Below are 24,958 nucleotides of genomic sequence, written 5' to 3' on the forward strand. Positions count from 1 at the left end.
GAACGTTTACACCGCTTACATATCAATATTGTAATATACATTCAATTACTTAATATTTATCCTGAATACATTTAGAGTATCCCGTTCTCAAGTTAATAAATATTATTTGGAATCCTAAAATTAATTCACAGATACTCGATAACAGAAGTCGTATCTTTTAATATCAATGATAGGCATAGTTGGTGCGTATATTAGATGGAAACGACACAATGCTGTCGTTAAGTTACCGAGAAGCTAAGTTTACACGTTATGAGGGCCGAAACATGTAATTTCGAATAGTTTTGAAAAGGTAAGAATATGGGATCCCTTTTAAAACCGTACAATGCCAATTTTGTATCTTTCGTATCTTTCTATTTTTTTCAAAAGTATAAATCATATTGATACCGCAAAAAAAGGACACGTACGTTCGTGGGCGCGGTTACATCGATAGATATCGCTTCTTAAAACTTGAATTCACGATCGCGCTGTATCGCTTTCATCCGATATACGTACCACTCATAATTCTTAATTTTTGGACTTAGGAACAGAGCTAAATCAGTTGACACTACTATTCATTGATTAATGATTAAATTTGTTCACGCTGGTGTATTTGTACCAAAGAATGTTTTAAAATATGCAATGACATCGTGTTACTTCGATTATTCACGACATAGATGGTGATCAAAAAGTTGCGTTAATCGTGTAAGCTGATAATGGAATTGCTTACCTTGCTTGAAACCTTCGTTCCCTTGCCTACTGTGTGGCCGCGCGAACGTCTCATCGGAGGCTAACAGATAAACAAGAACCAGTCAGATTATTGACAATCAAGCAAATTTTCACGAATAACAAAAACAAATAAAACACATTTATTTAAGATAAAAAGGAGAAAGTGCTTTACCTTGGGCAGAGGTGCTAGGCGTCGGTTCAGGTTCCCGTTTAACGCGAGATGTTAGTGATTCGGGTGTATCAGTACCATTTTCCGTTGGTTCGTCCTTTCTCGTCGACGACAAAGAGGAAGCAGCCAGACTGGTTCCCGATGATGCCGAGTTCCCGACGTTATTGCTGTTCACGTTGTTACTACTTGCCGAAGCAGTACTGGAGTTTCCGCCTCTACCATTATTACCGGTGCTTTCGCTCTGAAAGTCGATACTCATCTTCATTTCCATCATTTCTGGCGAACCTTGTACGAGATCTGTCCCCGAACAGGACTGCAGCTCCTGGCCAATGATCTCGCCGATCGGCGTGTCGGAAGAACCGCTGAGCTTCCTCGGTCTGCCTCTTTTTCTCTTTGGCGCGGATAAGGCCGAACCAAGGACAGGATGGCTCGACATATGGTGCATCCTCTTCTGCGAGACGTGGTGGTGAGGGCCGATTTGGTTTATTCTATGTAGATTCGGTGGTGGTGGAGGTACTGTGTTTTGATTGCCAAGCAACGAAGAGGTAATACTAGGCAAGTCACACTTGTCCTCGTTTACCTCGGTCAGGCCCTTTATCCTAAGAGACTCAGCGACTCTCAAGAAAGCGGTTAGCCTATCCTGGTCGACGCTGACCTCCCCACGATACATGAAATCCAAAAGACTGCGCATATCCACGTAGGGGACATCTTTAAGAATGACTATCGGGTGCTTGTCGGGGTGTCCGACGAAAAGGGCCTGCAAAGATAGTAAGAAAAAAATACTCGGTCGGTATAGATTCGGCAAGAGGGTCGAGTAAGAAAACGTTATGAATTATTAATACGTGTCATGAATTAATCTACCGTGATGAATTATTAATAATGTTCTAGAACGCGATTCATTGGACTTCAAAAAGAAAGTATACGTTTCCCCCAGGATCTCCGGTTTGACGATGCATTGTTCTCTCTGGATGAGACTTGTCCTTACCTGAAAATAAGGACTACACGCCGACAGCACCATCTTATGTGCCCTGAGTAACTGACCCTCGACGGCCAGCGTAACATCGACGAACGACTCGTCATGGAGTAATTGATCGAAAACGGAGAGTAGATTACTTTGATGATTATTCCAGCGCAGACAAAATCTCTGCGACGCCATCGCTTCACTTCTCAGATCCGCCAAGTTACCGTTAATGTCCGCTAACATCAGATCTAGTGTTGATCTTTTTATTGGTATTGCTGCTGCCGCCTCGTCGTCGCTTCTTCTCGCCTTCCTCGACGAAGCCGCTTGCTCTTGCTCGTGCTCCTGCTCGTACTCTTGCTCGTGCTCTTCTCTTCATCGGCCACAGTTTATCATATCCTTCCTTCACATGATCTGCGTCAACAAAAACGAAACGAATATTTATTTAACAATTAACTAAAAATCTTTATTTTATTTAAATAATTTTATTTCACGCATCTACACACTCATATAATTAATACGAAATTTATTATACAAAATGGTGTTCAATTACTTGCACGATAGTCGAACTTGCTTCGACGTAAATGATTCATCTCAATATGAATCACTATATATATTACTAATTCGTTCTCGCGATCAACGCGTGCGGAAATGCTAGGCGATAACCGTGGCTCGGCAGAATTCCTACACATGGAAAATTTCTTGAAAATCATGTACGATCCTGAACGAGTCCTCTAAACGTTCCACGTATATATACGATAACGCCTGCATGCATAATCGTCCATATAAGCTTGCGAGACGATACGCACGAAGTATGAACGTGGGTGTACGACCCTGGAGGACGTAGGTTGGGCGAATAGGCGACTCGCTTCGTTCGTGCCTTTTATGTAATTCTCTCCTCACCCCTTCACCAGCCCAATCACGGTCACGTACGCAACGTTTGTTTCGCCAAGACCGCAGAGATGCGGCAGAAATGACTTTCCTCGGTTAGTCGAAGGGCGGAATTCGTAATCTGCCACCAGGGAAAGGCTAGAAATAGCCGAACAGGTCGCCAATCCAACCGTCGTCCATGATCAAAAGAAGCAGATCAGCCGATTGGTGCCATTTATCGAAAAGGAGATAAACCGTTGACTTTCGATACCTTCAGATCATTTTTCTACGACGAGTTTAGATTATATTCGTACAAAGTTGCGAGTCAACAATATGATCAGAAGAAAAACAAGAAAAAAAAGTAAAAAAAGGGGGAAAGAAAAAGAAGTGCAAAAACGTTGTGCGCAATCGTAAAGCAGATAGCATAAATTATTTATGTTTTTCACGAACCCTCTATAACTTGGAAATTACATATCTTATAGTCATATCTTTTATATTCCGTTTTATCCACTTATCATTTTACATACTCTATATTATATTTTATTATTGTAACTCGTATTGAACTCGTATAAGACCGTCTATTTACATACATACTGGCTCTTAATTTTTATATCAAAATGAGGAACTACATTGCACTATAGATTCTTTTTCTACCGAGTAAATAAAACTTTGGTCGCGGAGAAAATCCTCAATGTTGAAATACATTAAACTTAAAGACACATCGAAAACGATAACAGGTACCGAACGTGATATCTACCGTTGAAGATCCTTAGGTATGGAGCAACAAGAAAAATATCCGCATGAAAAATCCGAGAAACGGGAAGCAACCTTTTCAGCGAATGATACGGAGGAGAATAAAGGCGAGAGGAAAAGAGAAAAGTCCTGCCTCCGCCTCCTCAGTCCTCGGAACTACACAACGTGTGGAAGAGGTCGACGGGTCGGCCGAGAGAATCAATAGCATTTTCTACGCATTCGGATCGATACCGTGTTCCGTTGCTTTCGCGCGCAAATCTCGATATATGTGTATACGTACACACATATCCATCGACACGTGTACACGATGAACCACGCGAAGTGTACATAGAATGTTCATCGTGAACGTTGTGTCGTATCGTTATATATTCGGTATAAATGCAGGATAGCAGTGCACGACCTTGCACGACCTTGTTAATACCTTGAGTGAATGGTTTTCACGGTGAATGGCACGTCATCATGGTGCAGCACACACCTCGGTGGCGGTACGTTAAACGATCGCGATCGAAGATTTCTGAAACGTCGTGACGCGAGTTTCGATAGTCGACTCCTTCATCTTTCGACATCGCTCGATTCAACCTCGACTTCCTGATAAATGGATTACGTAATGAAATCGTGCGAACTCTCGACTGCTTTATTAAATCGGCTGAAAAAATGTGGAATTCACAGTGTGACCAACGTAACTACGAAGACTATATGACGGTGTATCGGCGTCTAACGATTAGCCTACGCTTTTTGAACCTTTTTCTATATGTTCCTTTCTCTTTCTCCATCTTATGAGTTAAAAATTAAATAAAGAAGAAGAAGAAGAAGAAGAAGTCGCTTTCACATAACGATTACGACATACATGTGGTACAAGCGGAGGAAGAGAAAAAAAAAAAGATGACGTTTTAATCAGTGTAGACATTCCGTCTACTCTAAAATAAAATTCTGACCCCTGATGGCAGATATGAGAATAATCTAGACTCTAGACTGTATCAGAGATAACGTTTACGCGAATAAATTCATAGGGATCGTTAAAGAAAATCTACGGGGTACCAATCAGTGTCTATTCTGCCGGGACATTATCTTACGTGATTACGTAAAAAATTATTGAATCAACTGAAATACGTTGCTTCTTCGATCGGCATTATTAGCATCTTTTTGATAATACTTGCGTTAGAGGAATATTTTCAATCGAATCGAAATAGATATCGCTGCGAAACGCGAAAGATTGGTAAACTTGTATTCAATGAACCGTACATGAAAGTTAATAGAGAAGGAAACGAGACGAGAGGGGAACAGACGTAAATGAAGACCGTGACAGTGTACACAATTGCGTTCCTCGAAAGGTGCACGTATAACCAATATCGAACCACCACTCTTAGTCATATTTGTTTAGTCGTGCAGACACACCGGACCGTGTTCGACCAGTTTTCGAATGAACATGAAAAAACCTGACGCTTCTACACACAGGGCCGTGTTAACGACTCGAAATATAAAAGTAGTCTCTGGATTGCCAATCGAAACGTCATCACCGATTCTCGAACGCTATTCAGATTATCAACAACGGCCGTCTGGCGAATACGCTCGTGTCTCTACTCAAGCTTTAGCGATGATCACTTCTCGCGATATAATTAAACCATTAATTACTTCCTATGCTTTCGTATCATTCTTCTTGTTGAAGGTGTATCATGACGTTCTAACATGTGGAAGCGGTCTCGAACGCCGATTAACGTACGTTTCGCTCTAATAACGGGAAATCGAGAAATTCGTGAAATAGGAAGCACGAAAGCGAATCGTTGGGGATCCAGCGACCGTACACTATTCGTTCGATCACGCGTGCGACCGTGTTCTACGTGGACGATGAAACTTGATTAAATGATATTTACAACTTCTCCATCGAATCGATTTGCGCGACAGAGAGCCTGTATAACATGTATGTACGCGCGTCTCTATGCTGCTAAAACATTTGCATTCGATAGATAACGTCGTTCGAACAAACGTCGATTACAAATCGGTGAAAGGTTGCACAATAATAGAGGAGCGACGAGTAGAGGGGACGATCGAGCTGCTGTTGGTTTTATCTGACCGTATATGTACCACCCTCTCGATCATTTCTCGTACGAACTTCGATCCGTTAGAATCCCTTAACGAATACGATCACTATCATTGATAGTACGATATGTAGCGACACCGTCGGGTTCTTTCTTACGATTAGTTCAACAACGTTGTCATCGTAACCGACCCCATTGTTCCCAGCTTACACGACTATGTATATTCATCGTTACTACGAAGATGGTTTTAACGATGCTCACAAAAACATTTGCACGCTATCACGCTACTATGGCTAGTCACATGCAACACGCATCACGTTTACTCACGGTGCGTCCGTAGGGAACGAGCGAGTCTCCCGACGCGGTTGACCCCGAAAACAACAAGGTTTTCGCGATTGATGGAGAAGAAGATCTTCGCGACCGTGACGGCAACGATGACGGAAAGAATCGTGGAGCCGCAGACAGTACAGAAGCTAGCGCAAAGAGAATTCGAGAGCGCGTTGCGCGAAGAGAACACTTCGCGGCACGCGTACTCGATCGCGATTTATGTTGTAAACAGAATGAGATGTGGGCCATCATCGATGACACCGCGAGATGATACGTCGAATACGATCCATGTTGAACGGTCAACGCGCGCGTGCGTTCTCTAGCACGCGTACGTATACTCATGCAACTGGTAGCAGAAAGCTAATCAAATCTACGCGCATACACGCGCACACACACGTACACTGGCGGTACACGCACGCCTGTTGCTCACGCACGTGCGTGCACCAGCGTATCCGTATGCGTGTCACGCACACGGCTGGGCTACATTCTCGTTTCTGACGCGCACACGTCCTTAAAGCGAGAATACATGTATGCGTTCGTACGTGAGTGTACGCGACTCGCTCCTCTCATGGCCACGCATTGCGTAATCAGCACCAGCGGCAGAGTCACGCCGAGGTACAAAACGAACGACAAAGCGCGGCAAATACCGCTGCGTTTCGAGAGCCTGAAATCCTCGCTCGTCCTCCCTATCTCTTTCTTCGTTTCTCCGACTCTTTTCCTCCCTCGTACACCATTCTCATTCTTTCTCTCTTCCTCCGTCTTGTCACGTCTCTCTTTCTCTTTTTGTTCCCCTGCTTACGTGCCCTCCCCTTGTTGGCTGGCCTGTGCCTCCTACCTTTTACTGTTTCGACGCTTCCGCGTATAGAGGATACGGGTATATGTACAGTACACACGTCGCATGCACGCCTAAGAGCCGGACGTAGTGTGGCTGTGTTCTCTACTAGGCATTCTGGGATCCATTAATAGCGTTTAAAGACGATAGTTTTTATCCTAGGATTATTCTTACTGCGATTCAGCCGAGAGATACGTATCGATAGAGAGAACATTCCGCTGAGTCATCGCTCAAGGATGTACGTGTCAGTCGACAAAATCGTTTCTGCAAAGAATTCTGCGGCCGGTCACGCTGTGCACCGTCGTTGCGCCAGCAAATATTTTTCCGTTTTTCTCGGTCCCACGTGAAACCAACCACGGTTGTAATAACGACACTCCCCGCCACTTTGAACCGATTCTCGAGGGCCGTCCTCGCAATTGCCACACTGTCGAGTTTTCATTACGAACCGACTCTTTTACACTTCAAATTTTCTCGTATTTGTAAGTACGGTTAAGAAAGCGTCACGAAACAGAGCAGAAGGAAATACAGAGTATGAGAGGAAAAAAGGAAGCAAATAGGGACATCCGGAGGCGCTATTCGGTCTAGAATAAGGGTTGCTTCATCGATCGACCGAATTTTAATGGTGGATCGAGGTCGAAGCCAACCGAGTGTGCAACGAAGAAGTGAAATGGCTAGATAAGCGGTTAAATGGATAGGTCAACGTGGAAAAGATTCAAATTCTGTTTGACAGGGGAACGTTGGTAATCGATTCGAAATTTTGCAGGATCATACCGTGAAAAAAGATGAGCGGGATGTTTCTTGGCACATCTTCCTTACCATCGATAATGGAAAACTGAGAGAAAATTGAAGCGAGCGACGAGATTGGGCTTACAATAATCAATATCTCCAACGACGAAATAAACGCTAGAAGCAAATCGAGAGTCTCAGCACAGCCGTTTGAGACAGAGATGGAAAGGGAGGGTAAGAGAGGGAAAGAGGGGGAAAGAGAGAGCGATTTGGGGTAACCTTTCTGACGAGATTTTCCTCGCGTGGTGGTGATATAATTCGGGAGTGTTTGAAATCGAGTGAGGCAAGCGTGCACACTCGGATATCTGTCCCTTGTCGCACCTCCTCCCACTGGGGGAGTGCCAGGATGTGCTTGGAACGATGAACGCGCTCACAGTTCACACATTCCCGAGCACACCGTGGCTGCGTATGTGTGTGGCAAAATGTATGAAGGCGTGCATGAGGCACGCGTATACGCGTGATAGTTTGTCGGCATCGAGGCACAGGTACAGCTCATTCCGTTAGGTTGTAGTGGAAGCACCAGGTACGAAGTTAACGGAGAATTTTGCGGCAAAGGGGAAGAGGGATTGGCTACTGAAGAACGTGTCCCACATTTTAGAGCCTTCGTGGAGAAATACTCGCAACATTTCTGATTCGTTCGTTCATTCGCCAACAAACCGACACCGCACACAACACCGGAATATACGGCGTTTTTGGATTTGTTTCGCCATGCGAATGGAAAATCACATCAAGCTTTTTATTGCATATTCGAAAAGATTCGCCCCGCTTGTAGCGAGAATAATTGGTGGTTACTACTACTGTGTATATACGGGAAATATGCATGCATAAATTCAAAACATTCAATGAATAATGCGGTCTTATTTACATAATTAGGAGTTCAAAGGTTTCGAAAGCATAGATTTAATTCGAAAACTTACGAGTGATGACGCCCGAAATGTCTAACCACGCACACGTTAGCAACCGTAAGAGAGGTTTTCGTGTTGACATCGTGTTTCCCGAACAATTGAAATTTAACGAGCTTCAACCGTTTTTCGACACTTCGAAAAGCATCGTCAACCCTAAAAGAATATCGTGTACTCCGTCACAGGATTCCGAGACGTTGAATCTCATCTCTGAAGAGCTTGCTCTTTTGCCCCTCTCAGACATGTGACCACCACAAACACAGATTCAGCGTACACAGACTAGTCTGAGCCACTCTCACGCACTCACGCATGCACTCACAAACAGGTCGGCCATCTTTCTTTCTGTTAGCCTGCACCCTACTCCTCCTACCCGCCATTGCGCCCTCCTACACCTCCTCAACCTCGTACCCACCCCTCTCTGACGCTCCTCGCCCTCACGACCACCACCCTTCCGCCGACAACGACGGTCGACCTCGCTGCGCGCATTGGCGTCCACCCTACATTTTTTCACAGTCGAACGTTCTCGATTCTCAAAACTTTCCTAAACATCATCCTCTGCATGCTCAAAGGTTCCTGCGAATAGCTGTACAAACATTATGGCTCGATGCAGAATAACGAGAGTTTACGACAGGAAAAATAAAAATTTACGACCGATAGTGGAGAACAACCACAAGGACATTACTTAGAAAAAGGTGGTCAAGTCAAACCTCGACGCAATTTTCAACAGCGATATTAAATATTTTACGAATATTTTGGTTATTCATTTTGACTTGTATTTAACGGACATATTATGTTAATTTTTTTTTTTTTTTTTTTTTTTGGAGTTTATACATAAAAGTGGTCGACCCTGTAGCGAGCTGCGTGGCTTTTCAGCGATTTCCTACGCAACGTTCCGTTCCCATAGAGCGATTAAATCTATGCACCGTTGCCGACCCTCCGTTAAACATGATCGCCCCTCGATGCGCATTGCTGCGGCGGTCACCCCTCTTTTTCACTAAATTTTTTTCCCTAGTATCCTATAAAAAATCAACTTCATTCCAAAGGATAATATTCCGCGCTGTAAAATAACCTTCTGAAGTTCGACCGTTAACAATTACGATTTTCAGATGTATTATTTCCACGGATACTACTATGTCGTAACGATGCTATTAATAAATGGTACTGCAGCAATTATAGTTGTAAATAATTGTAATTAATAACTTCGATTACTACTTGCTTATTAACTTCAATTTACAATTTGCTTTATTATTATATTTTTTATTTTAATAAGATCGAGAGCAGGTAAGGTCGGTATATAATATTGTTTAGTTCGCGAATAACATAGTTTCAGCGGAAACTGTGCTAGCATGAAAAAGAAAAAAATTGTTCGATTAGATCAACTACGGCGCTGTTAAAGGACTGACTAATAATTTGCTTGTAACTCGTTATTCAATGCGACCTCAGTTTTTCAAGCACGCAGTCACGAGAAACGTGGCAACCTCGGTTGACGTACAGTGTCGTGCAAACGTATTACTGTATTACGTACAACCACGATACTAGCAGGTGTAACTAGGGCGCGAAGCTGAACAACCATTTCGCGATATAGTTGCATGGTGTTATGAAAACAGGTGCAGGTATACCCGATTCTTGCTCTACGACGTCCAGTTTAGACCGACCGGCCTGTTGTTGACACACCATCCCCGGTGAATCATTCCAAGGATAAAGGAGATTCAGACAAAAGAACGACCAGCGGAAAATAAATACATACTTCGAAACGTTACTCTCGGAATCTATTATTGCGGAGCATTATCAAAGTAACTGACCCCTTATAAACAACGTGACGTGTAATATGCAACAATAGAATACGAACAGGGTGAAGTATTCGTCACTATTGAGAAGATTATATAGCTAGAATGTATGTCACCACATTATAATGATTAACATATAAAGTTAAATCCTTTGTATCTCTTCATATATTTACTATTAGTCGACCTTTTCTGACGATCAGCTGAGAAATGGAATAATATAGTTCGAGAAGTACCCGTTTGAAATGTACTATCCTAGTGTCGCTGAAAAAGTAACATCACCATTGTTTTCCAGAAAGATTTAGGGTTTTTGAGCAATTAACGAAAACACAAATGTGTCATACTATATCTGCATGAGAATCAAAACTGCAACCAGTTGGCAAAAATGCAAACTGCTGTCAGAGCTCGACATTCTTGTAATGGATATATCCTGACGACCACGCAGTCGTAATCCACACACGTAATAAAAGGAACAACGGATGGGGAGTACAGGGAGAGGCAGCACGTTGCACAGTCATCACCGTTACACGAATGCGCAGGCGCACGAAGATCGTGTACACGTTTTTTTGCACATAAACTAGAAATTGGTAATTCATACTATCTTATAATAAAGTAATTTAAAATTTACTTCATTTTAACATTATCGACAATTTAAAAAATACGAAACGTAATGTGAAACACGCTTTCTACAAAGTTTTATTCCTACGTGTTCTATCGTAACAACAATTAACAAGTTACCACCGTTTCTCAAGTTTGTTCGCCACAAAAATATTTCACATGATTGAAAACGTACAAGCATAAAATATATTTTTTGATTAACCAAATGTCAAAAATGTTCCTCTATTGGCAAAAAAGTTTCTTACTCAATCGCCTTTTTTCGAATAACCTGCTGACATAACCCTCTAACAGAATAGACAGTGAATCGCAATGGTAGTAATCTATATTATCGACCAACATCTAGATGTGCGGGAAGTTTGAATAAAGGAAGGTCAATATATAGCACTTATCGATTCATTCTGAGTTAACAAATGATACTTGTCACATTAGTAAATTAACAAATTATTAACATCACAAAAGATACTCTCTAGGGTATACAGTTATTTAGTATAACTCTCCCTATAACATGCGAACGGCCACCATCATCATCACTATAATCGACGCTTCAACCCCTCGCGGGTACCATGATAAAATCGTCACGCTACTTTAATCAGGAACCCGCAGGAAGTTCCATGTAAGTTCTCATCGAAACACACGTGGGTACGAATATGTTGAGCTTCAGTGCACAAGCTAACACTTGTCGCTTATGTGCAGGTTATATCATTTTTTTTCAAACGTTTCCGTGATTCACAATGTAGTTTTCAGACACGACATTATGGAAATAAATGTCGACAAAAATGTATACGTTTCCTCACTTCCTCAAATAAGCTAAACATTATATAGTCAATTCACTATCAGATGCTAAACAGTATTCAATCGCAAAATGCTGCCAATATACATAATTCTTTACCTGATAGTAAAAAAAATAAGTAGACAGTATCGCTTTTAAATAACGCATGAACAATACAGATATTTGCAACATTTGTCTCGATAGAAAATGATTTAAAACATTTGTTTTTTAAATTATATTTTATAGGCGTATAACTTTGACATTAATGTAACACATGTAAAACCAACAGATAAAAAACTAAAAACACTATCCAAAATGGAATGATATAGACCAGTGGAGAGACCACGTGTCCAAACCACGTGGCTGGCTGTTAGGTTATTTTACTTGGCGGGAGGTCAATAGATGAACGCTTTTTTCCTTCCTGACATTTTTTCACGTGTATTTAAAAATCATGCGATACAGATGTAACGAAGAAGTAACTTTTAAAAGAATGTTAGTTATTTGCATCTATAAATTTACATGATGAAACAAGTGTATATATTTTATGCGTATTACGAGAGATAGCTGTCGAGAAATTATACAACACAATTTTGTAAGCTAGGTACAATCTTTGTTCAAGTATGTCTATATCTCAAAGATAACAACGAATCCCTGTTTGAGATAACTTGGTTCGACGAATAACGGTAAATGTGCACTTTGAATTCTTATACGATGTACTCACAATTCTAATCTTTTGGCAGAAAAAAAAAAAATATATATATATGAATTTGACGAGTTTCAAGAAATGGGAAACACTGTTAAAGAAGCAAAAAAATCCAAATGGGATACAAATAGTTTGACAAAATTTTGGATCACTCACAAAATTGAAGACACGGAAATAAAATTCACCTCAAAAAGTAAATGCTTTCACGAATTTTTTAAATAATTCCGATGATATTTCACCCAACATTTAACGAAGACGATAAAAACATATCGAAGCGAATCGCAAAACTGCAAGTGGAAGCATAGGTTATAAATACATCACAATTATGCACAATGCACCTGTAATACGCTGATATACGTGTATGTCACCATCTACTCCACTTTCATCCACAAACTTACTTAATCGCAACGCCTTCTTTTATCGATTACGAACAATTTGCACAACCGAATACTGTTTTCTTACTCCTTTCTATTTTTTTGTACACCCCGATGTAGCACAAGTTACATAATTTTTCATCACAATATAGGAACGGAGAGATTAATTAACGCACGGGTGGTGACACTGTCGACTGCCGACCGAAAGGCACATTCTGACACGTGCTCGAACTCGAGGCTGTGGCACTGATCCGATCTCGCGCGTTTGCGGAGACGAGTAAGGTATGTGTACACAACTCACCTGTTATGGTATGTGGTAACGATTGCAATCTAAATCGAAGGCTATATTAGTCAAATGAGAAAATACGATATACACGGGGGAAAATCACTAAGAGGAAGTGAACACGAACGACAGTAACAACGATGCTCCTTCACGAGGGAAGCAACTGCAAAAGTATTACTGGGACTAAGGAATAAGCAGCTGAATGAACACAACAAGGGGGAGGATGGCCGGCGGATGGACGAACGAACGACTCGACTCGAGTCGAGTCAGCCTCGACACCCCGGGGCGTATCGGCGCCTATGGGCAGCGCCATGTCCGACCGCGACACACGTTCGAGAGAATAAAAAAGACAGAGAGGGGGAAAAGAGAGAGAGAGAGAGAGAGAGAGACAAAGTACACGAGGAAGACAGAGTGATTCCAAGAGACGAGGGAAGGAGAAGGGAGAGAAGATTTACGCAACCCTCTCTCGCCAAGCGAAAATCCACGTCGAGAGGCACGCTGTCGTCGATGCGTCGATAAGCCACGTAGTATCCTCCTCCTTATGCGTACTTCACTTTTTTCCAAGTTTTTCCGAGAAATTGCGAAACTAACCTCTTTCTTTTTACCCCGTGAACGTTTCCTTTCTCTGTTCCTCTTACTGCGTTAACCCTTCCTACGTGTACATACACAATATCGCACCGTGGCGCGCACGTTCACACACATAAACGTGAGCGTATAAACATACGAAGCACTGGCAAACACTTTTGATTCAAAGTACACCACACAGCAACTGGGATGACGATGATGACGACGACGATAATGATGACGATGACAACGATAGCGAGGGTGATAGTAGTGATGGTGATGACGACGACGAAGACAGCAACAACGATAACGAAGAACACACGACACGAATTGTGAAATGAAGGGAACGAGGGGGCGAATAAAACGAGAGGCAAAAAGCGAAAGATAGATGCACAAATAAAAAGGGAGAAAGCGCTAAGAAAGTGAGAGAGAAAGAAGCGTCCTCTCTTCGGCACTGGTAATATCGATTCATAGGGTAGGCACGATGGCAACGACCCTACCTGGTTTGATGAAATGAGCTCGAGGTGCACGGAACGTTTTCACCTTATCGACACCGCCCGGTTTTTCCCGATGACACCCGAGTTCGATAGCAACACGATTCTGCTTAATACACGGTACTTTTGAAAATTTACACTATACACCACGTCGACTTACCTTGGCATCCTGGGATGCGGCTGATTCGACGACGGGGTGAGAGCCTCTCCACCGAGGACGTACGACTTCGCCCGTGCAGCGCTAGGACGCCATGTCATCAAGTCGAGGCGCGGACTCGGGGCAAATCGCGCATATACACACCGATAGAGAGAGCGCACGAACACCACGTAGCTGACCAACCCGGTGCCTGCCGTGCTGGGAATTCCTGCTGCGCCACCGAACGGCCGTCACGGAACCTCGCCTACGCCCGCCTAGCGCCACGACCGTGCTTTCCGTTCGTGGTACCCTTCACCGCTTTGCAACGCTCACGACACCCGCCCGTTTGCGCGCCCTCGTTCAACCGAACCACCGAAGTCGAGCCGCGCACAACCTCCCGCAATCCTACCACCGCCACCTACCCAATAGTCCCCACTACACCCTTCACCCTCTCCTTATATCCCCCACCTTCTCACCCTCCTCGTCACGCACTCCTCCCTACCCTAGCACAGCGACACCCTCTACTCCCTCTCGCCTCATCCTGCGCGTTTCGTCCTTCTCGGTTCCCCTCTCTCGCACTCACACTTCTCTAATTTCTCTTTCTTTCTCGCACTTTATCTCTCTCGCAACGATTCTCCCACTCTTTCCTTAGCCCGCAAGGAACGAATCGTCTGACTTCTTTCTCTCTCCTACTAACCATCGTCTTCTCTTTCTATCTTCTTCGAAACCTACACAAACGCAATCTCTCTCAATTCGTCTTCCTCTTTCTTGCTCCTCACCCTCGATCACCCTCCAAAAAGGGCACTTATTTTCGCCCCTTTGTTCTCACGGTTGTGACCAACTTCTCCTTCTCTCTACCTTTCCTTAAACCTACCATCTCCCCTTGCCTATACGCCCTCGTTCCTCGGGCTTCTTTCTCGAACACACCCTCTCCCTCTCTACCTCCTAGCTACTTCTTACGTCGTGTTACTGCGCACTCGTTCTGGCAAAGTCGCCACGAGTCGTGCAACTACTCGCAAAGTTGTTACCCATTGACGACGTCATGTGCGGTTCCAGCGGTTGCGACAGTCGCTTATCGCTTGTCGTATTATTTTGATAAAGGAAAATGCGGGTTAAAGGGGCACCGAGTTTCTGTTCAAGTTTTTAAAATAGAGCCACACGGATTATGTTACGGACTTGCAACGTGATATCTCATTCATCTTTCTTTCGTTATTTTTTCCTTCCATTTGTTGTTAATGTGATTTTAAATGTTAGAGAAAAAAAGAGATTAAAGCTATACGGTAAGCAAAGGGCAAGGATGACGATATTGTTGAACAGAGATTCGCAATCGAGAACTACGTTTCGTTTTAGGGATGATCGAGTAGAAAAATACCAGGGGTTGGGCATAGGGGGCTTGGAAAGAAACTCACGAATGTAATAAGACGGCTGTGGAGGAGATGCGTTGCGAGTTACACACGCAACCACGATTTGCGTCTGCGCACTTTTTTCTGTACAGACTCGCCAAGTAGTAGTGAATGATAGAAAGAGACAAACGCTCTCCGCCACGAGGCTGTTTCTCAACTTCTGAGCTGCAAATGTACAAGTACCAACCACATTTGCGTATCCTGGTAGTAGTTTGTCGCTGGTTCAGCTTCCGCTTCGTACCTCGAGGCTTGTTGCGTATCCGTGGACAAGAATCCGAGTGTCGTCACGTTGCTATGGAAATAAATGCACCTTCGTCTGATTTCCTCGTTGAATAAATGTGTGTTGGTTGCGTGTCGTCACCGGAATCGTTGCGCTACGCTGACGGCACCTTGACACGTTTACCCCGACACGCGTATTCTACACCATTACAATAATGTCGAAACGACTTCATTATCGGAAGCTTTTATTATACGATGCTCACTATCTTTATCGATACGATCGATTTAAAACGACGAAAGATCCAAGTCACTGATTGTTTCCCGCGCTTTTACTTTGTACTCCCTTAAACGTAATGTCGAGTGCAGAAAGTGAAGTAAAATATGAACGATGAAAATTCGGTTGGTACTTTAAACGAAAAATACATGTATGTATCGTATACCACGAGGTAATGCGTTTCCAACACACGAGGGTTGGCTGGAAGCGATACGCGGGGCGCTGCCGCGGAAGGATCCCCACGGATCTTTTCGGTCGACTGATAAAAAGGCTTGAAGCTGCCTTGTCGCGATGGACGAGGCGTATACGGACAAAAAAAGTCGCTGGAAGGGGAAGCTCCGGAGAGTCTCAGAGTCGGGCAGGGGAGAACAGAGCACGCGGGAACGGAGGGATCGTCTGTCGGTGGCGGAGCTGAGGTGGGGGCGGTAGGTACGGCGGGGACGGTACCAGCGGTGACGGGGTAAAGAGGTAGAGACATACACGTAGACAACGTGGGTCGGGGTAAAGGGGAGCTATCGCCGCCGTCACCGCCGCCACCACCACCACCATCACCACCACCGCCGACACTGCCGCCGCCGCCGCCGCCGCCACCGCCGCTGCCGCTGTCGTCGTCGTTCGTCGTCGACGCCGCGCCACGATGATTTGACTCTACTCGCTACCGCCGCTGACGCCGCCACACGATGATTCGATTCCTCTGCTAGTTGCCGCCACCGCTACCGCCACTGTAACCACCACCGTAGGCCACTCCACCGCCGTTGCTGCTGTTACTTCCTCTCTGCTGTATTCCTCTAGTGTCCTTGGTTTCGCTCTAGCAAGACCAGCGTGCTAATTCTACTACGTCGACGCGGTTTTAGAGAAACTTGGTTGGCTCTCCTACTGCCAGCGCGCCCACGGCCAGGGCTGTATCGCTTGGGGCTGCGTATTAGTCCATTCTAATCTCATGGCTTCCCTGCTATGCTTCATCATACTGTATTCCTTTACAATACATATATACGTATAAGTATATATCTATAAGTGTATATGTACCAAAGCAAATTTCTTCCTCGATATGTACGATCGATTTTGGTTATCTTTTGAAACAAATACCAACATACAAATAATATCTATCAGTAACTGTTTTTTCTTACAAGTTATTCTGATCCGATATACCTTATCTTATCAGAAATCTTGGTTTTTCCTAATTTATAGCGGCAGGAGTGTATCTACGTGATTTCGCGCAATTCTCCAAACATCTTTTCCATATAACACACTACCGTGCTATTTTTCTTTTGCGATCCCTAAATTAATACCATCATAACGTAACTCATGAATAAACAGGGTGTCGACCGTAGTCTCTTGATCTTTTGACAGCCTTGAACTGTCTGTCCGTTGATAGCCGCGACGATTCGGCCAGTAAAGTGCCTGTGGAACGTCGTTCCTTCGTGCGCGGCTAGAACACAGGCTCAGCTAGTATCTAGGGAACTTAGAAATCCAGTGGAAACTAAGTCGAGTAGAAGGGATACTATCGGAGGAGGTGGCAGCAATGGCGTCGGGAATCGCGAGGAGTAGGCAGAGAGGAGACGGTTGCCTTCATATACCAGGGAAAAGAGGACGGCGGAGAGGGTCGAGGGAGGACGCGGAGAGACAGAGTCGAGGAGTACTACACGTGTCGCTGCAGCAGGGTGTTGACCCCAAATAGCTTTTTTAACGTGACGTAACCACGAAAGGGTTGAGAAACGACTAGCAACGCCGTTCGATGGCCAACCGACTTCTTAGCTAAAGCCAAGCCCTTGCCTCGCCTTTAAGGCTCGTGGTTGCCCGTTAGATGTATAGCACAACGATCCTTTCATACTCGAAAAGCCACTTGCGCGGTTCTCTGCTCGCCACCACCATGACCACAATGTTATAATTAAGATCAGGGATGTGCTCTCAATTCCTGCAGATCTCAATTATACTCTATGATACATTTAGGTATATTTAACGCCAAGAAAATTGTCGGAATGTAAAACAGAAATGAAACGAAACCTACAAAAAAAATATGCGATATAATATAAATTGTACACATTGTAATATTATTTAATTAATAATTCAGTTATATAATTGTATATGTAATATCCTATTTTTTATCTCTATTCTAATAAACAACTCCGTTAGGAAGGAGGAAAAGTAATTAATTATGGGTTAATGATATGCATATGGAAATTTACAAGATACATTCGTGGAAGGCTAGAATTGTCAATCACAGTATCTTCGTACGTTTTGTGAACACCAAAATTAGACATATGTTCAGTTCGGATATTTATGATGAGACAACCATATGTGAATTTACATTATGATTTACATACATGTATTTCTTAGTGCCGAAGGTGGAGTATAGCTAATCACATGGTCAAGGGTGACAGGTTACGGTACGATAGTATCGCGGTTGCCACACTTTCTAGTAACTCTAAAACGAAAAAAATACTGTGATTTATGGTAAAATGAAAAGTAGAATGTTTTCACATACAACTACTCAACCTTGTTGAATTAACAATATAGTCAGTTGGTGTATGGTTGTATCTTACTACGTTATTAATTCTATGGAATAATGAAAGTAAATAAAATAATATACCCATTAGAAATCTAACATAAACAGCAAATCAGACCCGAGAAAATAAAAAACACGGAAAGCTAATTTTTACATAGATATCGGTGTCGATTTAGGAATTCAAACACTGAAAGGAGGTTAAGACGACACTTAACCCCCCGTCGCATATGGTTTCCAGTTGGAACGGTACTGGTATGTCGCAATACAGTCTTGTGTGTACACTGTATGTACCTAATTAGGACCATTGAAGAGAAGGAAAGACAGACAGAGATGTTGAATATAGGGCGTCCCCCGTTCCTTTTTATTTCGTCATTCAGTAATGTCATACGATCTCCAAGGATACCAATGGAGTGTACGATCTCTATTTGTTTTTCGAATGTCGAATCAATGTTTTGGAAATATAACGAAAATAGCAATAGCGTAAAAAAAAAACGATGTGATAGATATATAACAGAGATCTAAACCATGCCTCTTCCTCTATCTCCTTCCTTAATATCACGTATATATGTATGCGCTGCGACAGCAGTGACTATCTTATCATGCCAGCTACACCCTAAGAGGCGTAAACGATATTTTTCCTATTTGCTCTGGAAAGTACAGTGGTTCCCCGTGCTGATTGAGGAGAGGCCCTTCTAAGGTCAACGTTAAAGTTTTTGAGGTCAACGCAAATAGAAAGGGCGAGATACGCTGATGAGATTTCATCGAGTTTCCTAGCGAAGCATGACTCGGCCGGACGGACAGTTGTTCAGAGTTCAAAGCAGATATCCTTATCCATTGCCGACCGCAAAGGATATTCCAAGAAACCACGAGCAGAAGGAAACGGTCAGGCTGTCGTTCTTTCCGTCCATTTTAGACGGTGCTTTATTCCATTTTACTTGAATTCTCATGAAAAGTGCGCGATTAGTAAATAGAATACTTAAACTGTAACTAGTGAATAACGGTATCATTGTTCCCCGATTCTTGCTTCGAACGATTATACTTTGTTCGTGAACGTATAACGTCGAATAGAAATTGATAGCTGGCTTTTCCAGAAAAAAAGAAAAGAAGAAAAAAAGAAAAAGAGAAATCACAGACAGACATAGCGAAGAGGGTTAACGTTTCAAAAGGGGAAGTTAGAAAGGAATCGTAAAAAAGTCTGTCGTTCGATAAAAAGAGTCAGTAACCGTGGAGGCGAGTAACGGCGTGCATACCTTACATATACGTTAGGAAGGGGATGACTCGAAGGGACATTGCTCCCTGGCCTCGCCTGCCCTGCTCTGTTCTGCTGTGTCCAGAAAGGATCCACCTATCGTCCTGCACTCTCACGGCCCTTACGGACCGTGACACCTCGAGTTCGGGTCCTTCCGGCGACAGGTACCTCGCAAGAAACACTTCCTGTTCAGTCGCCTCGGGAAGAAAACGTAAAAGCGAAAGATCGAAATAAGTGGCCAGGAATAAGTAGAATATCTGTCGATGCCATGATTTACTCCGATCACTGGGATGCAATTATAAAACTTCTAGAAGAATGAAAAGTAAAACGTAGAAAAATTTAAGCATTCCTGACAATTGTTCGAAAATACGTTTCCTTCCCTTCTTGATACTGTTCGCATCTCTCTCTCTCTCTCTCTCTCTCTCTCTCTATATATATATATATATATATATATATACATATACATATATATATATATATGTATAATGCATATGCATTTTCCACTCTCTGTCGTTCGAGAAACTCAAAGGTGCGCTATCAAGGTACAACGAAGCCGCAGGATATTCGAGATTAATTCGATGTCGAAAATAAAGGGCTAGTAAAATATTTCCAATGGCTTTCGAGTGGAATCACCATCCCAACAGGTGGTTACGACACTCTCCGACCGAAAGATAAAACTTTCTACCCCTACGATCGAACCTCCTGGTCCTACGTGCCGTATTTTCGGTTACGAACCTGTCGTCGCAACGCGACTATCCCTGTACCTCTCTTACAGCGCCCTCCTGCCTTACCACCCAACATACACTTTCTATCCCCGGGCTGCCTTTCAGCTTTTTTCCCTCTGCCTGTTCCCTTCTCTCTGTCTCCCTCCGCCCCCCCCCCACTCAGCTATCTGCCCATGCACCTACGTGACTATCCGCATCCCTATTCCTGACTTCTAAATCTAACCCTAGGTCTAACCCAACCTGGAGGCGCCCTTATACCCAGACGGCGGCGTCATGGATGGGGAGGTGTATATATATCCCCACCACGCCATCCCTCATCGAGGGGTCGTTGATCCCCCAAGGACAACGACCTTGCGTCTGCGGCAGCCAACCGTTCGAACGGTTCTGGGTTCCCGGATTCCTCGATTACCAATATCTTTCACTCCTCGCTCGTCTCTTTCCTTCCAACTCTTCTTGCACCCCAACCTTCTTTCCCTTACCCCCACCATTCACCCTCCCCCGTCCCACTGTAGGTACTAACCGTCACCATCTCCTTTCATTTTCCTTTCTGTTTTCTTTCCATTGCTGCGACTTGTTACTCTACACGAAGGAACGTAATTTTTTTGTCTATCAGCCAGTATCAATGGTGAATTGCTATGCACCTATATCGAGAAAGGAGAGGAGGAAGTGCACGCCACGAATCCTCTCGTTGATCGCGGAATCTTCCTCCGACTCGACCATTTGGAACCAGTCGAACCGACCGTAAACAGTTAGTTCGAAGCACGATGAGACGGCATCGGTACAAAGATCGTGAAGCAGATCCACCGCCGGGGTCACTGGGTTTATAGAACCATAAACTCAGGCCAAACAGCTTTTCAAATTGTAAAAGACTATGAAAAATTCATACAAGTCGTCATCGATATGCATGACTCGACCCCGACCCGCATACCTCTCCCACCGTTCTTCCCTGTTCTTCCTTTTCACCAGTCTCACGCATAGAAACGTAAACCCTCGTGGCACATCGATCTCGCGCTCAATATTCAGAATAGTGCAGTTCTGAAAGTGAGTGGTAAATTTACCACTGGCTACATCGCTCCCAACAGTTATGTATATATACCTGAATACGAAAATTATATTCCTTTCATTATTAAAACCGTCGAAAAATTCGAATGATGATCTTTCAATTAGAGATAAAAGATAAAAGATAGTTCCGAGAGATGTTTAATGTCGTAAAAGTGGTCCATATTTGTCTTTCGTACGATTCGAGCTTAAATTCAAACGTGACTGACACCTGGTATGTTAAAACATAGCCATAGTTCTCTAAGTGGGTGGACGGGTGGGTGGTCAAGTACACACGTAGGAACAGAGCTGGTACACATGTATGACATATCTTCACATACACCAACTAGCGCGATACGTGCAGTGTTGGCTGAGCGGGCGCGAGTTGGGAGGCGCGATGACGTAATCTCCGAAGGGAAGGAACAACATCGCCGTTGACCTACTAAAGAACTGACTTTTCTCTCGTTTCTTTTCAGCCCTATCTTTTCGACTTCTCACTATACTATCTCGTATAACTTAAAGACCTTTTTTGGTAAAGAATTTACATACTGTTCGATAAACCAAGAGCAAACAGCATATAAATGAAAAATACATATATTACATTATATTATCTTTCTGTTGATCGTTCGAATAAATTTCCACTTGAGCCTGGAAGTCTTAACATTTTTCAAAGTTGGTCGCGGGATAACCGGTCACGTAGATGCACAGCGAAGCTCGTAAAGCGAGAAGAATAAATGTGCGACAAGTGCTATGCCGCAGAAATACCAAAGTAGGTCCTACAGGTCTCTCCATGGACCACCCTATCGTCACGCTGTGGTGACTTTTGACGCGTGAATACGCCCTTTGTTCGTTCTTGCCTCTCTGTTTCTCTTGTTCTCCTTTATTTCGTATCCCTCTCGGTAACCTAAAAGGCCGCAGGTAAAGTAGATAGACAGGTAGCAAAGCCAATTTCAATTCGATTCAGGAAGATCTAAATCCAATCGATACAGGATTACTAAAGATACTTTAACCTAACAGCGATATCTATACACCTGTTTCCCCGTTGTCATACATAATCGATTTTCTATTAAAACAAAGAACTATTTCTCAGCAAAATACTTTATATCGTACATATCAGTTTTTAACTTTCATCGTTTGCGGTTCGTGTGTTTTAAGAAATATTAAAATTATTATTATAACAATAGGGTCGATAATTTGTATTACTAGATACAGTGAATATTGAAAACGATAACGTATTAGTCTTAAATGGCGCAAGTCCACCGGAGTAAACGAGAAACTCGGCTGCCAATGGTTATGTAGCTTCTTAGTTTGCTCCGGACCAGTTGGACGTCTCCCGCTGGCTATGGCGTGTCGGGGTGGTTGCAACAGGTTGTTGCTGTAGCAGCACCATCACCAGTACCAGCGGCTCCCTTTGGTCCACCAAGCAACTTGACTAGCTACGGTATGTATGATCATTTTGAGACGACGTTTAGGGAGTCCCCATGATTATTCGGATACTTTCTCCACAGGACCAAAGTCGAAGGTGATCATGGTACGCGGTACTATTCTAAAATTAATGTATTCGTACGGGTCTCTGGACGTGTGTTTGTGTGCGTATGCACGTGTCCAAATCAAATATATCGATATTGTTCTTCTGTGTTCGATAGCTACTGTCGTATGCGATAAAGAACATATCATTTTATCTTATATCATCGCCCTTAAAGAAGGGCATTGCCTCTACTAAACACATGCACATCTTGTTCTCCTGTATCTGGTGCTGTTTGACTTCCTCGGTTCAGCGAGCCAAGAACAAGAATGGTAACTGTTCCGAGGAACGTTCTAATCAACCTAACGTCTCTTCTATTTGCTCGAGTTTTAAACTTTGTTTTCTTCTTTCTTTCTTAGAATTGATAAGTTCAGAGAACACGGAAGGATTACGCGAACCGCAACCCCGCTCTGTGAATACTCGCGGGTAGCAAAGCCCTCATAAAACGTCGAGAAGATGAGCAGGATGCAGTGGACGTAGCCTGACGTAATGCGGTGTGGGAGTGGCGTGGCAGTGAGGGTCAATGCCCTGGTTCCCGGCGATCACAGTTCCTCAACAACCCCGTATAAACGAAAGAACTAGGAACCATTCCTAAGTAAACCTCGCTTCACCCTATCACTTGGTTGAATTCCACGGTAATTTGTATATGCAGATTTTATTGCGTCTAAGCAAAATTTTTAAATTCCTTCGTTGAATCTAAAGGTCACGAAGGAGAGAAAAGAAAAGATTAATAGAAAGGAAATACAAAGATACTCGATTTCTCGCAAGGTAAGTTTATTGGCTAAAAATTTTATGATATAAATAATACTAAATTAGAAATGTTCACTCCTATAATATAAAAGTTGTGCTGTTTAGATAATTTATATCGAATTTTCTTTATTTTTTCACCTAATGCCAATAGAAGATAAAATAAGATTAAAATGCACGACAAACTCGTAAATTCTGATCACGTCCACCTAAACATCGCCATAAAAAGAATAACACGAATAGCCCTTGAAAGAGAAGAAGGAATGCATCGGATGCTCTTTTCTAAATTCGATTTCAATAGTAGGCGTCTAACGACCAAAGCAGTTACAGTGATAGTCCTCGGAACAGCTCGAAAATTCCCCGTTCCTTCATCGAACTGTTCTCGCAGGTGGGCGTACGGATCGTAAAAAAATATGCTGAGCGCTGCGAAGAAGAAATACGCCACGAGGAAACTACGAATTTCGTGAAACCCCGTTCCACGCGTAAGGATCGAAGCCTGACTGAACTCTCAGGTGATACCGTTAAACTGACTTCCGTCTGCCCACCTACCTACCTACCTACCTACTTTCGTCCTCGTACATCGTCCGACACCGTCCGAGCTGCGTATTTCGCAATCCACCAACCGAGAGAATATCTCGAGTCAGGGGCTCAAAATATTTGAACGAGTGGGACTTCACCACGCTAAATTCGTCCAAGAAAGTAATAGTGGAGACAAAGAGAGAGAGACAGAAAAAGAGAGGGCGTGTCTTGCAACAAAGTATCACCGGTTGAGTGAGCTTGAGAATGCTTTACGATCACTTATTCATCGCTACCATTAATAAAACATGGATATATTCATTTTTAAACTCCTGATCGCGAATTTGCCAACATCGATGTAATGAAATTTACGTTGCAAACAACGTTCGCTAATAAAATTGATTTTATTAACTTTCTATCGAAGAACAAAATTATTTATATAACGAAAGATGAGGTTATGTAGTTGCTTATTCCTCCACTGATGTTTCATTTATGCATAAAGATATGCATATTCTTATTAATCAAAGTGATAAATAAAGTATAATCTGAATAAGAGCCAAAATATCATCTATTAACTGAGAGGATCAATTTTAATCAAATTAATTTTCCAACATTTTACTTAAACTCCGATATCTTGTCCCAAAAAATAAAGCAGAGGTATACAAAACGTGTCTGTATGATAAAACGTTCCTA

At 43.1% G+C, this 24,958-nt stretch overlaps 1 protein-coding gene and 1 long non-coding RNA gene across 13 annotated transcripts in view; one reads left to right on the forward strand and one right to left on the reverse strand.

The window, feature by feature from the left end:
• Positions 1–17,874, reverse strand: part of LOC122565966 (protein tramtrack, beta isoform) — a 46,610-nt gene extending 28,736 nt beyond the window's left edge. For 3 of the 11 annotated variants that reach the window (XR_006316356.1, XR_006316357.1, XM_043722581.1), the window contains exons 1-4: positions 14,088–15,628; positions 1,860–2,246; positions 878–1,631; positions 707–766 (exon numbers count right to left, since the gene is read on the reverse strand). Coding sequence is in view for 9 of the 11 variants with exons in the window: in XM_043722581.1 (XP_043578516.1) it covers positions 707–766; positions 878–1,631; positions 1,860–2,078 (1,033 nt within the window). In the remaining 2 variants the exon portion in view is untranslated. Of the gene's footprint in view, positions 1–706; positions 767–877; positions 1,632–1,859; positions 2,247–2,385; positions 2,664–12,610; positions 12,777–12,887; positions 13,025–14,087; positions 15,629–15,653 lie in introns of those variants that run through there. The other 8 variants (XM_043722582.1, XM_043722584.1, XM_043722577.1 and 5 more) reach the window with 7 other exon arrangements.
• Positions 8,360–13,077, forward strand: LOC122565972. 2 transcript variants are annotated; one of them, XR_006316360.1, is made up of 3 exons: positions 8,360–10,709; positions 12,739–12,868; positions 12,938–13,077. It is a non-coding gene; the product is annotated as an uncharacterized LOC122565972 (long non-coding RNA). The 2 variants fall into 2 exon arrangements; XR_006316359.1 differs by having other exon boundaries at positions 12,928–13,064.
• Positions 17,875–24,958: the final 7,084 nt, after the last annotated feature.

The sequence above is a fragment of the Bombus pyrosoma genome, linkage group LG3 (assembly GCF_014825855.1).
Source record: "Bombus pyrosoma isolate SC7728 linkage group LG3, ASM1482585v1, whole genome shotgun sequence".
Classification (NCBI taxonomy): Eukaryota; Metazoa; Arthropoda; class Insecta; order Hymenoptera; family Apidae; genus Bombus; species Bombus pyrosoma.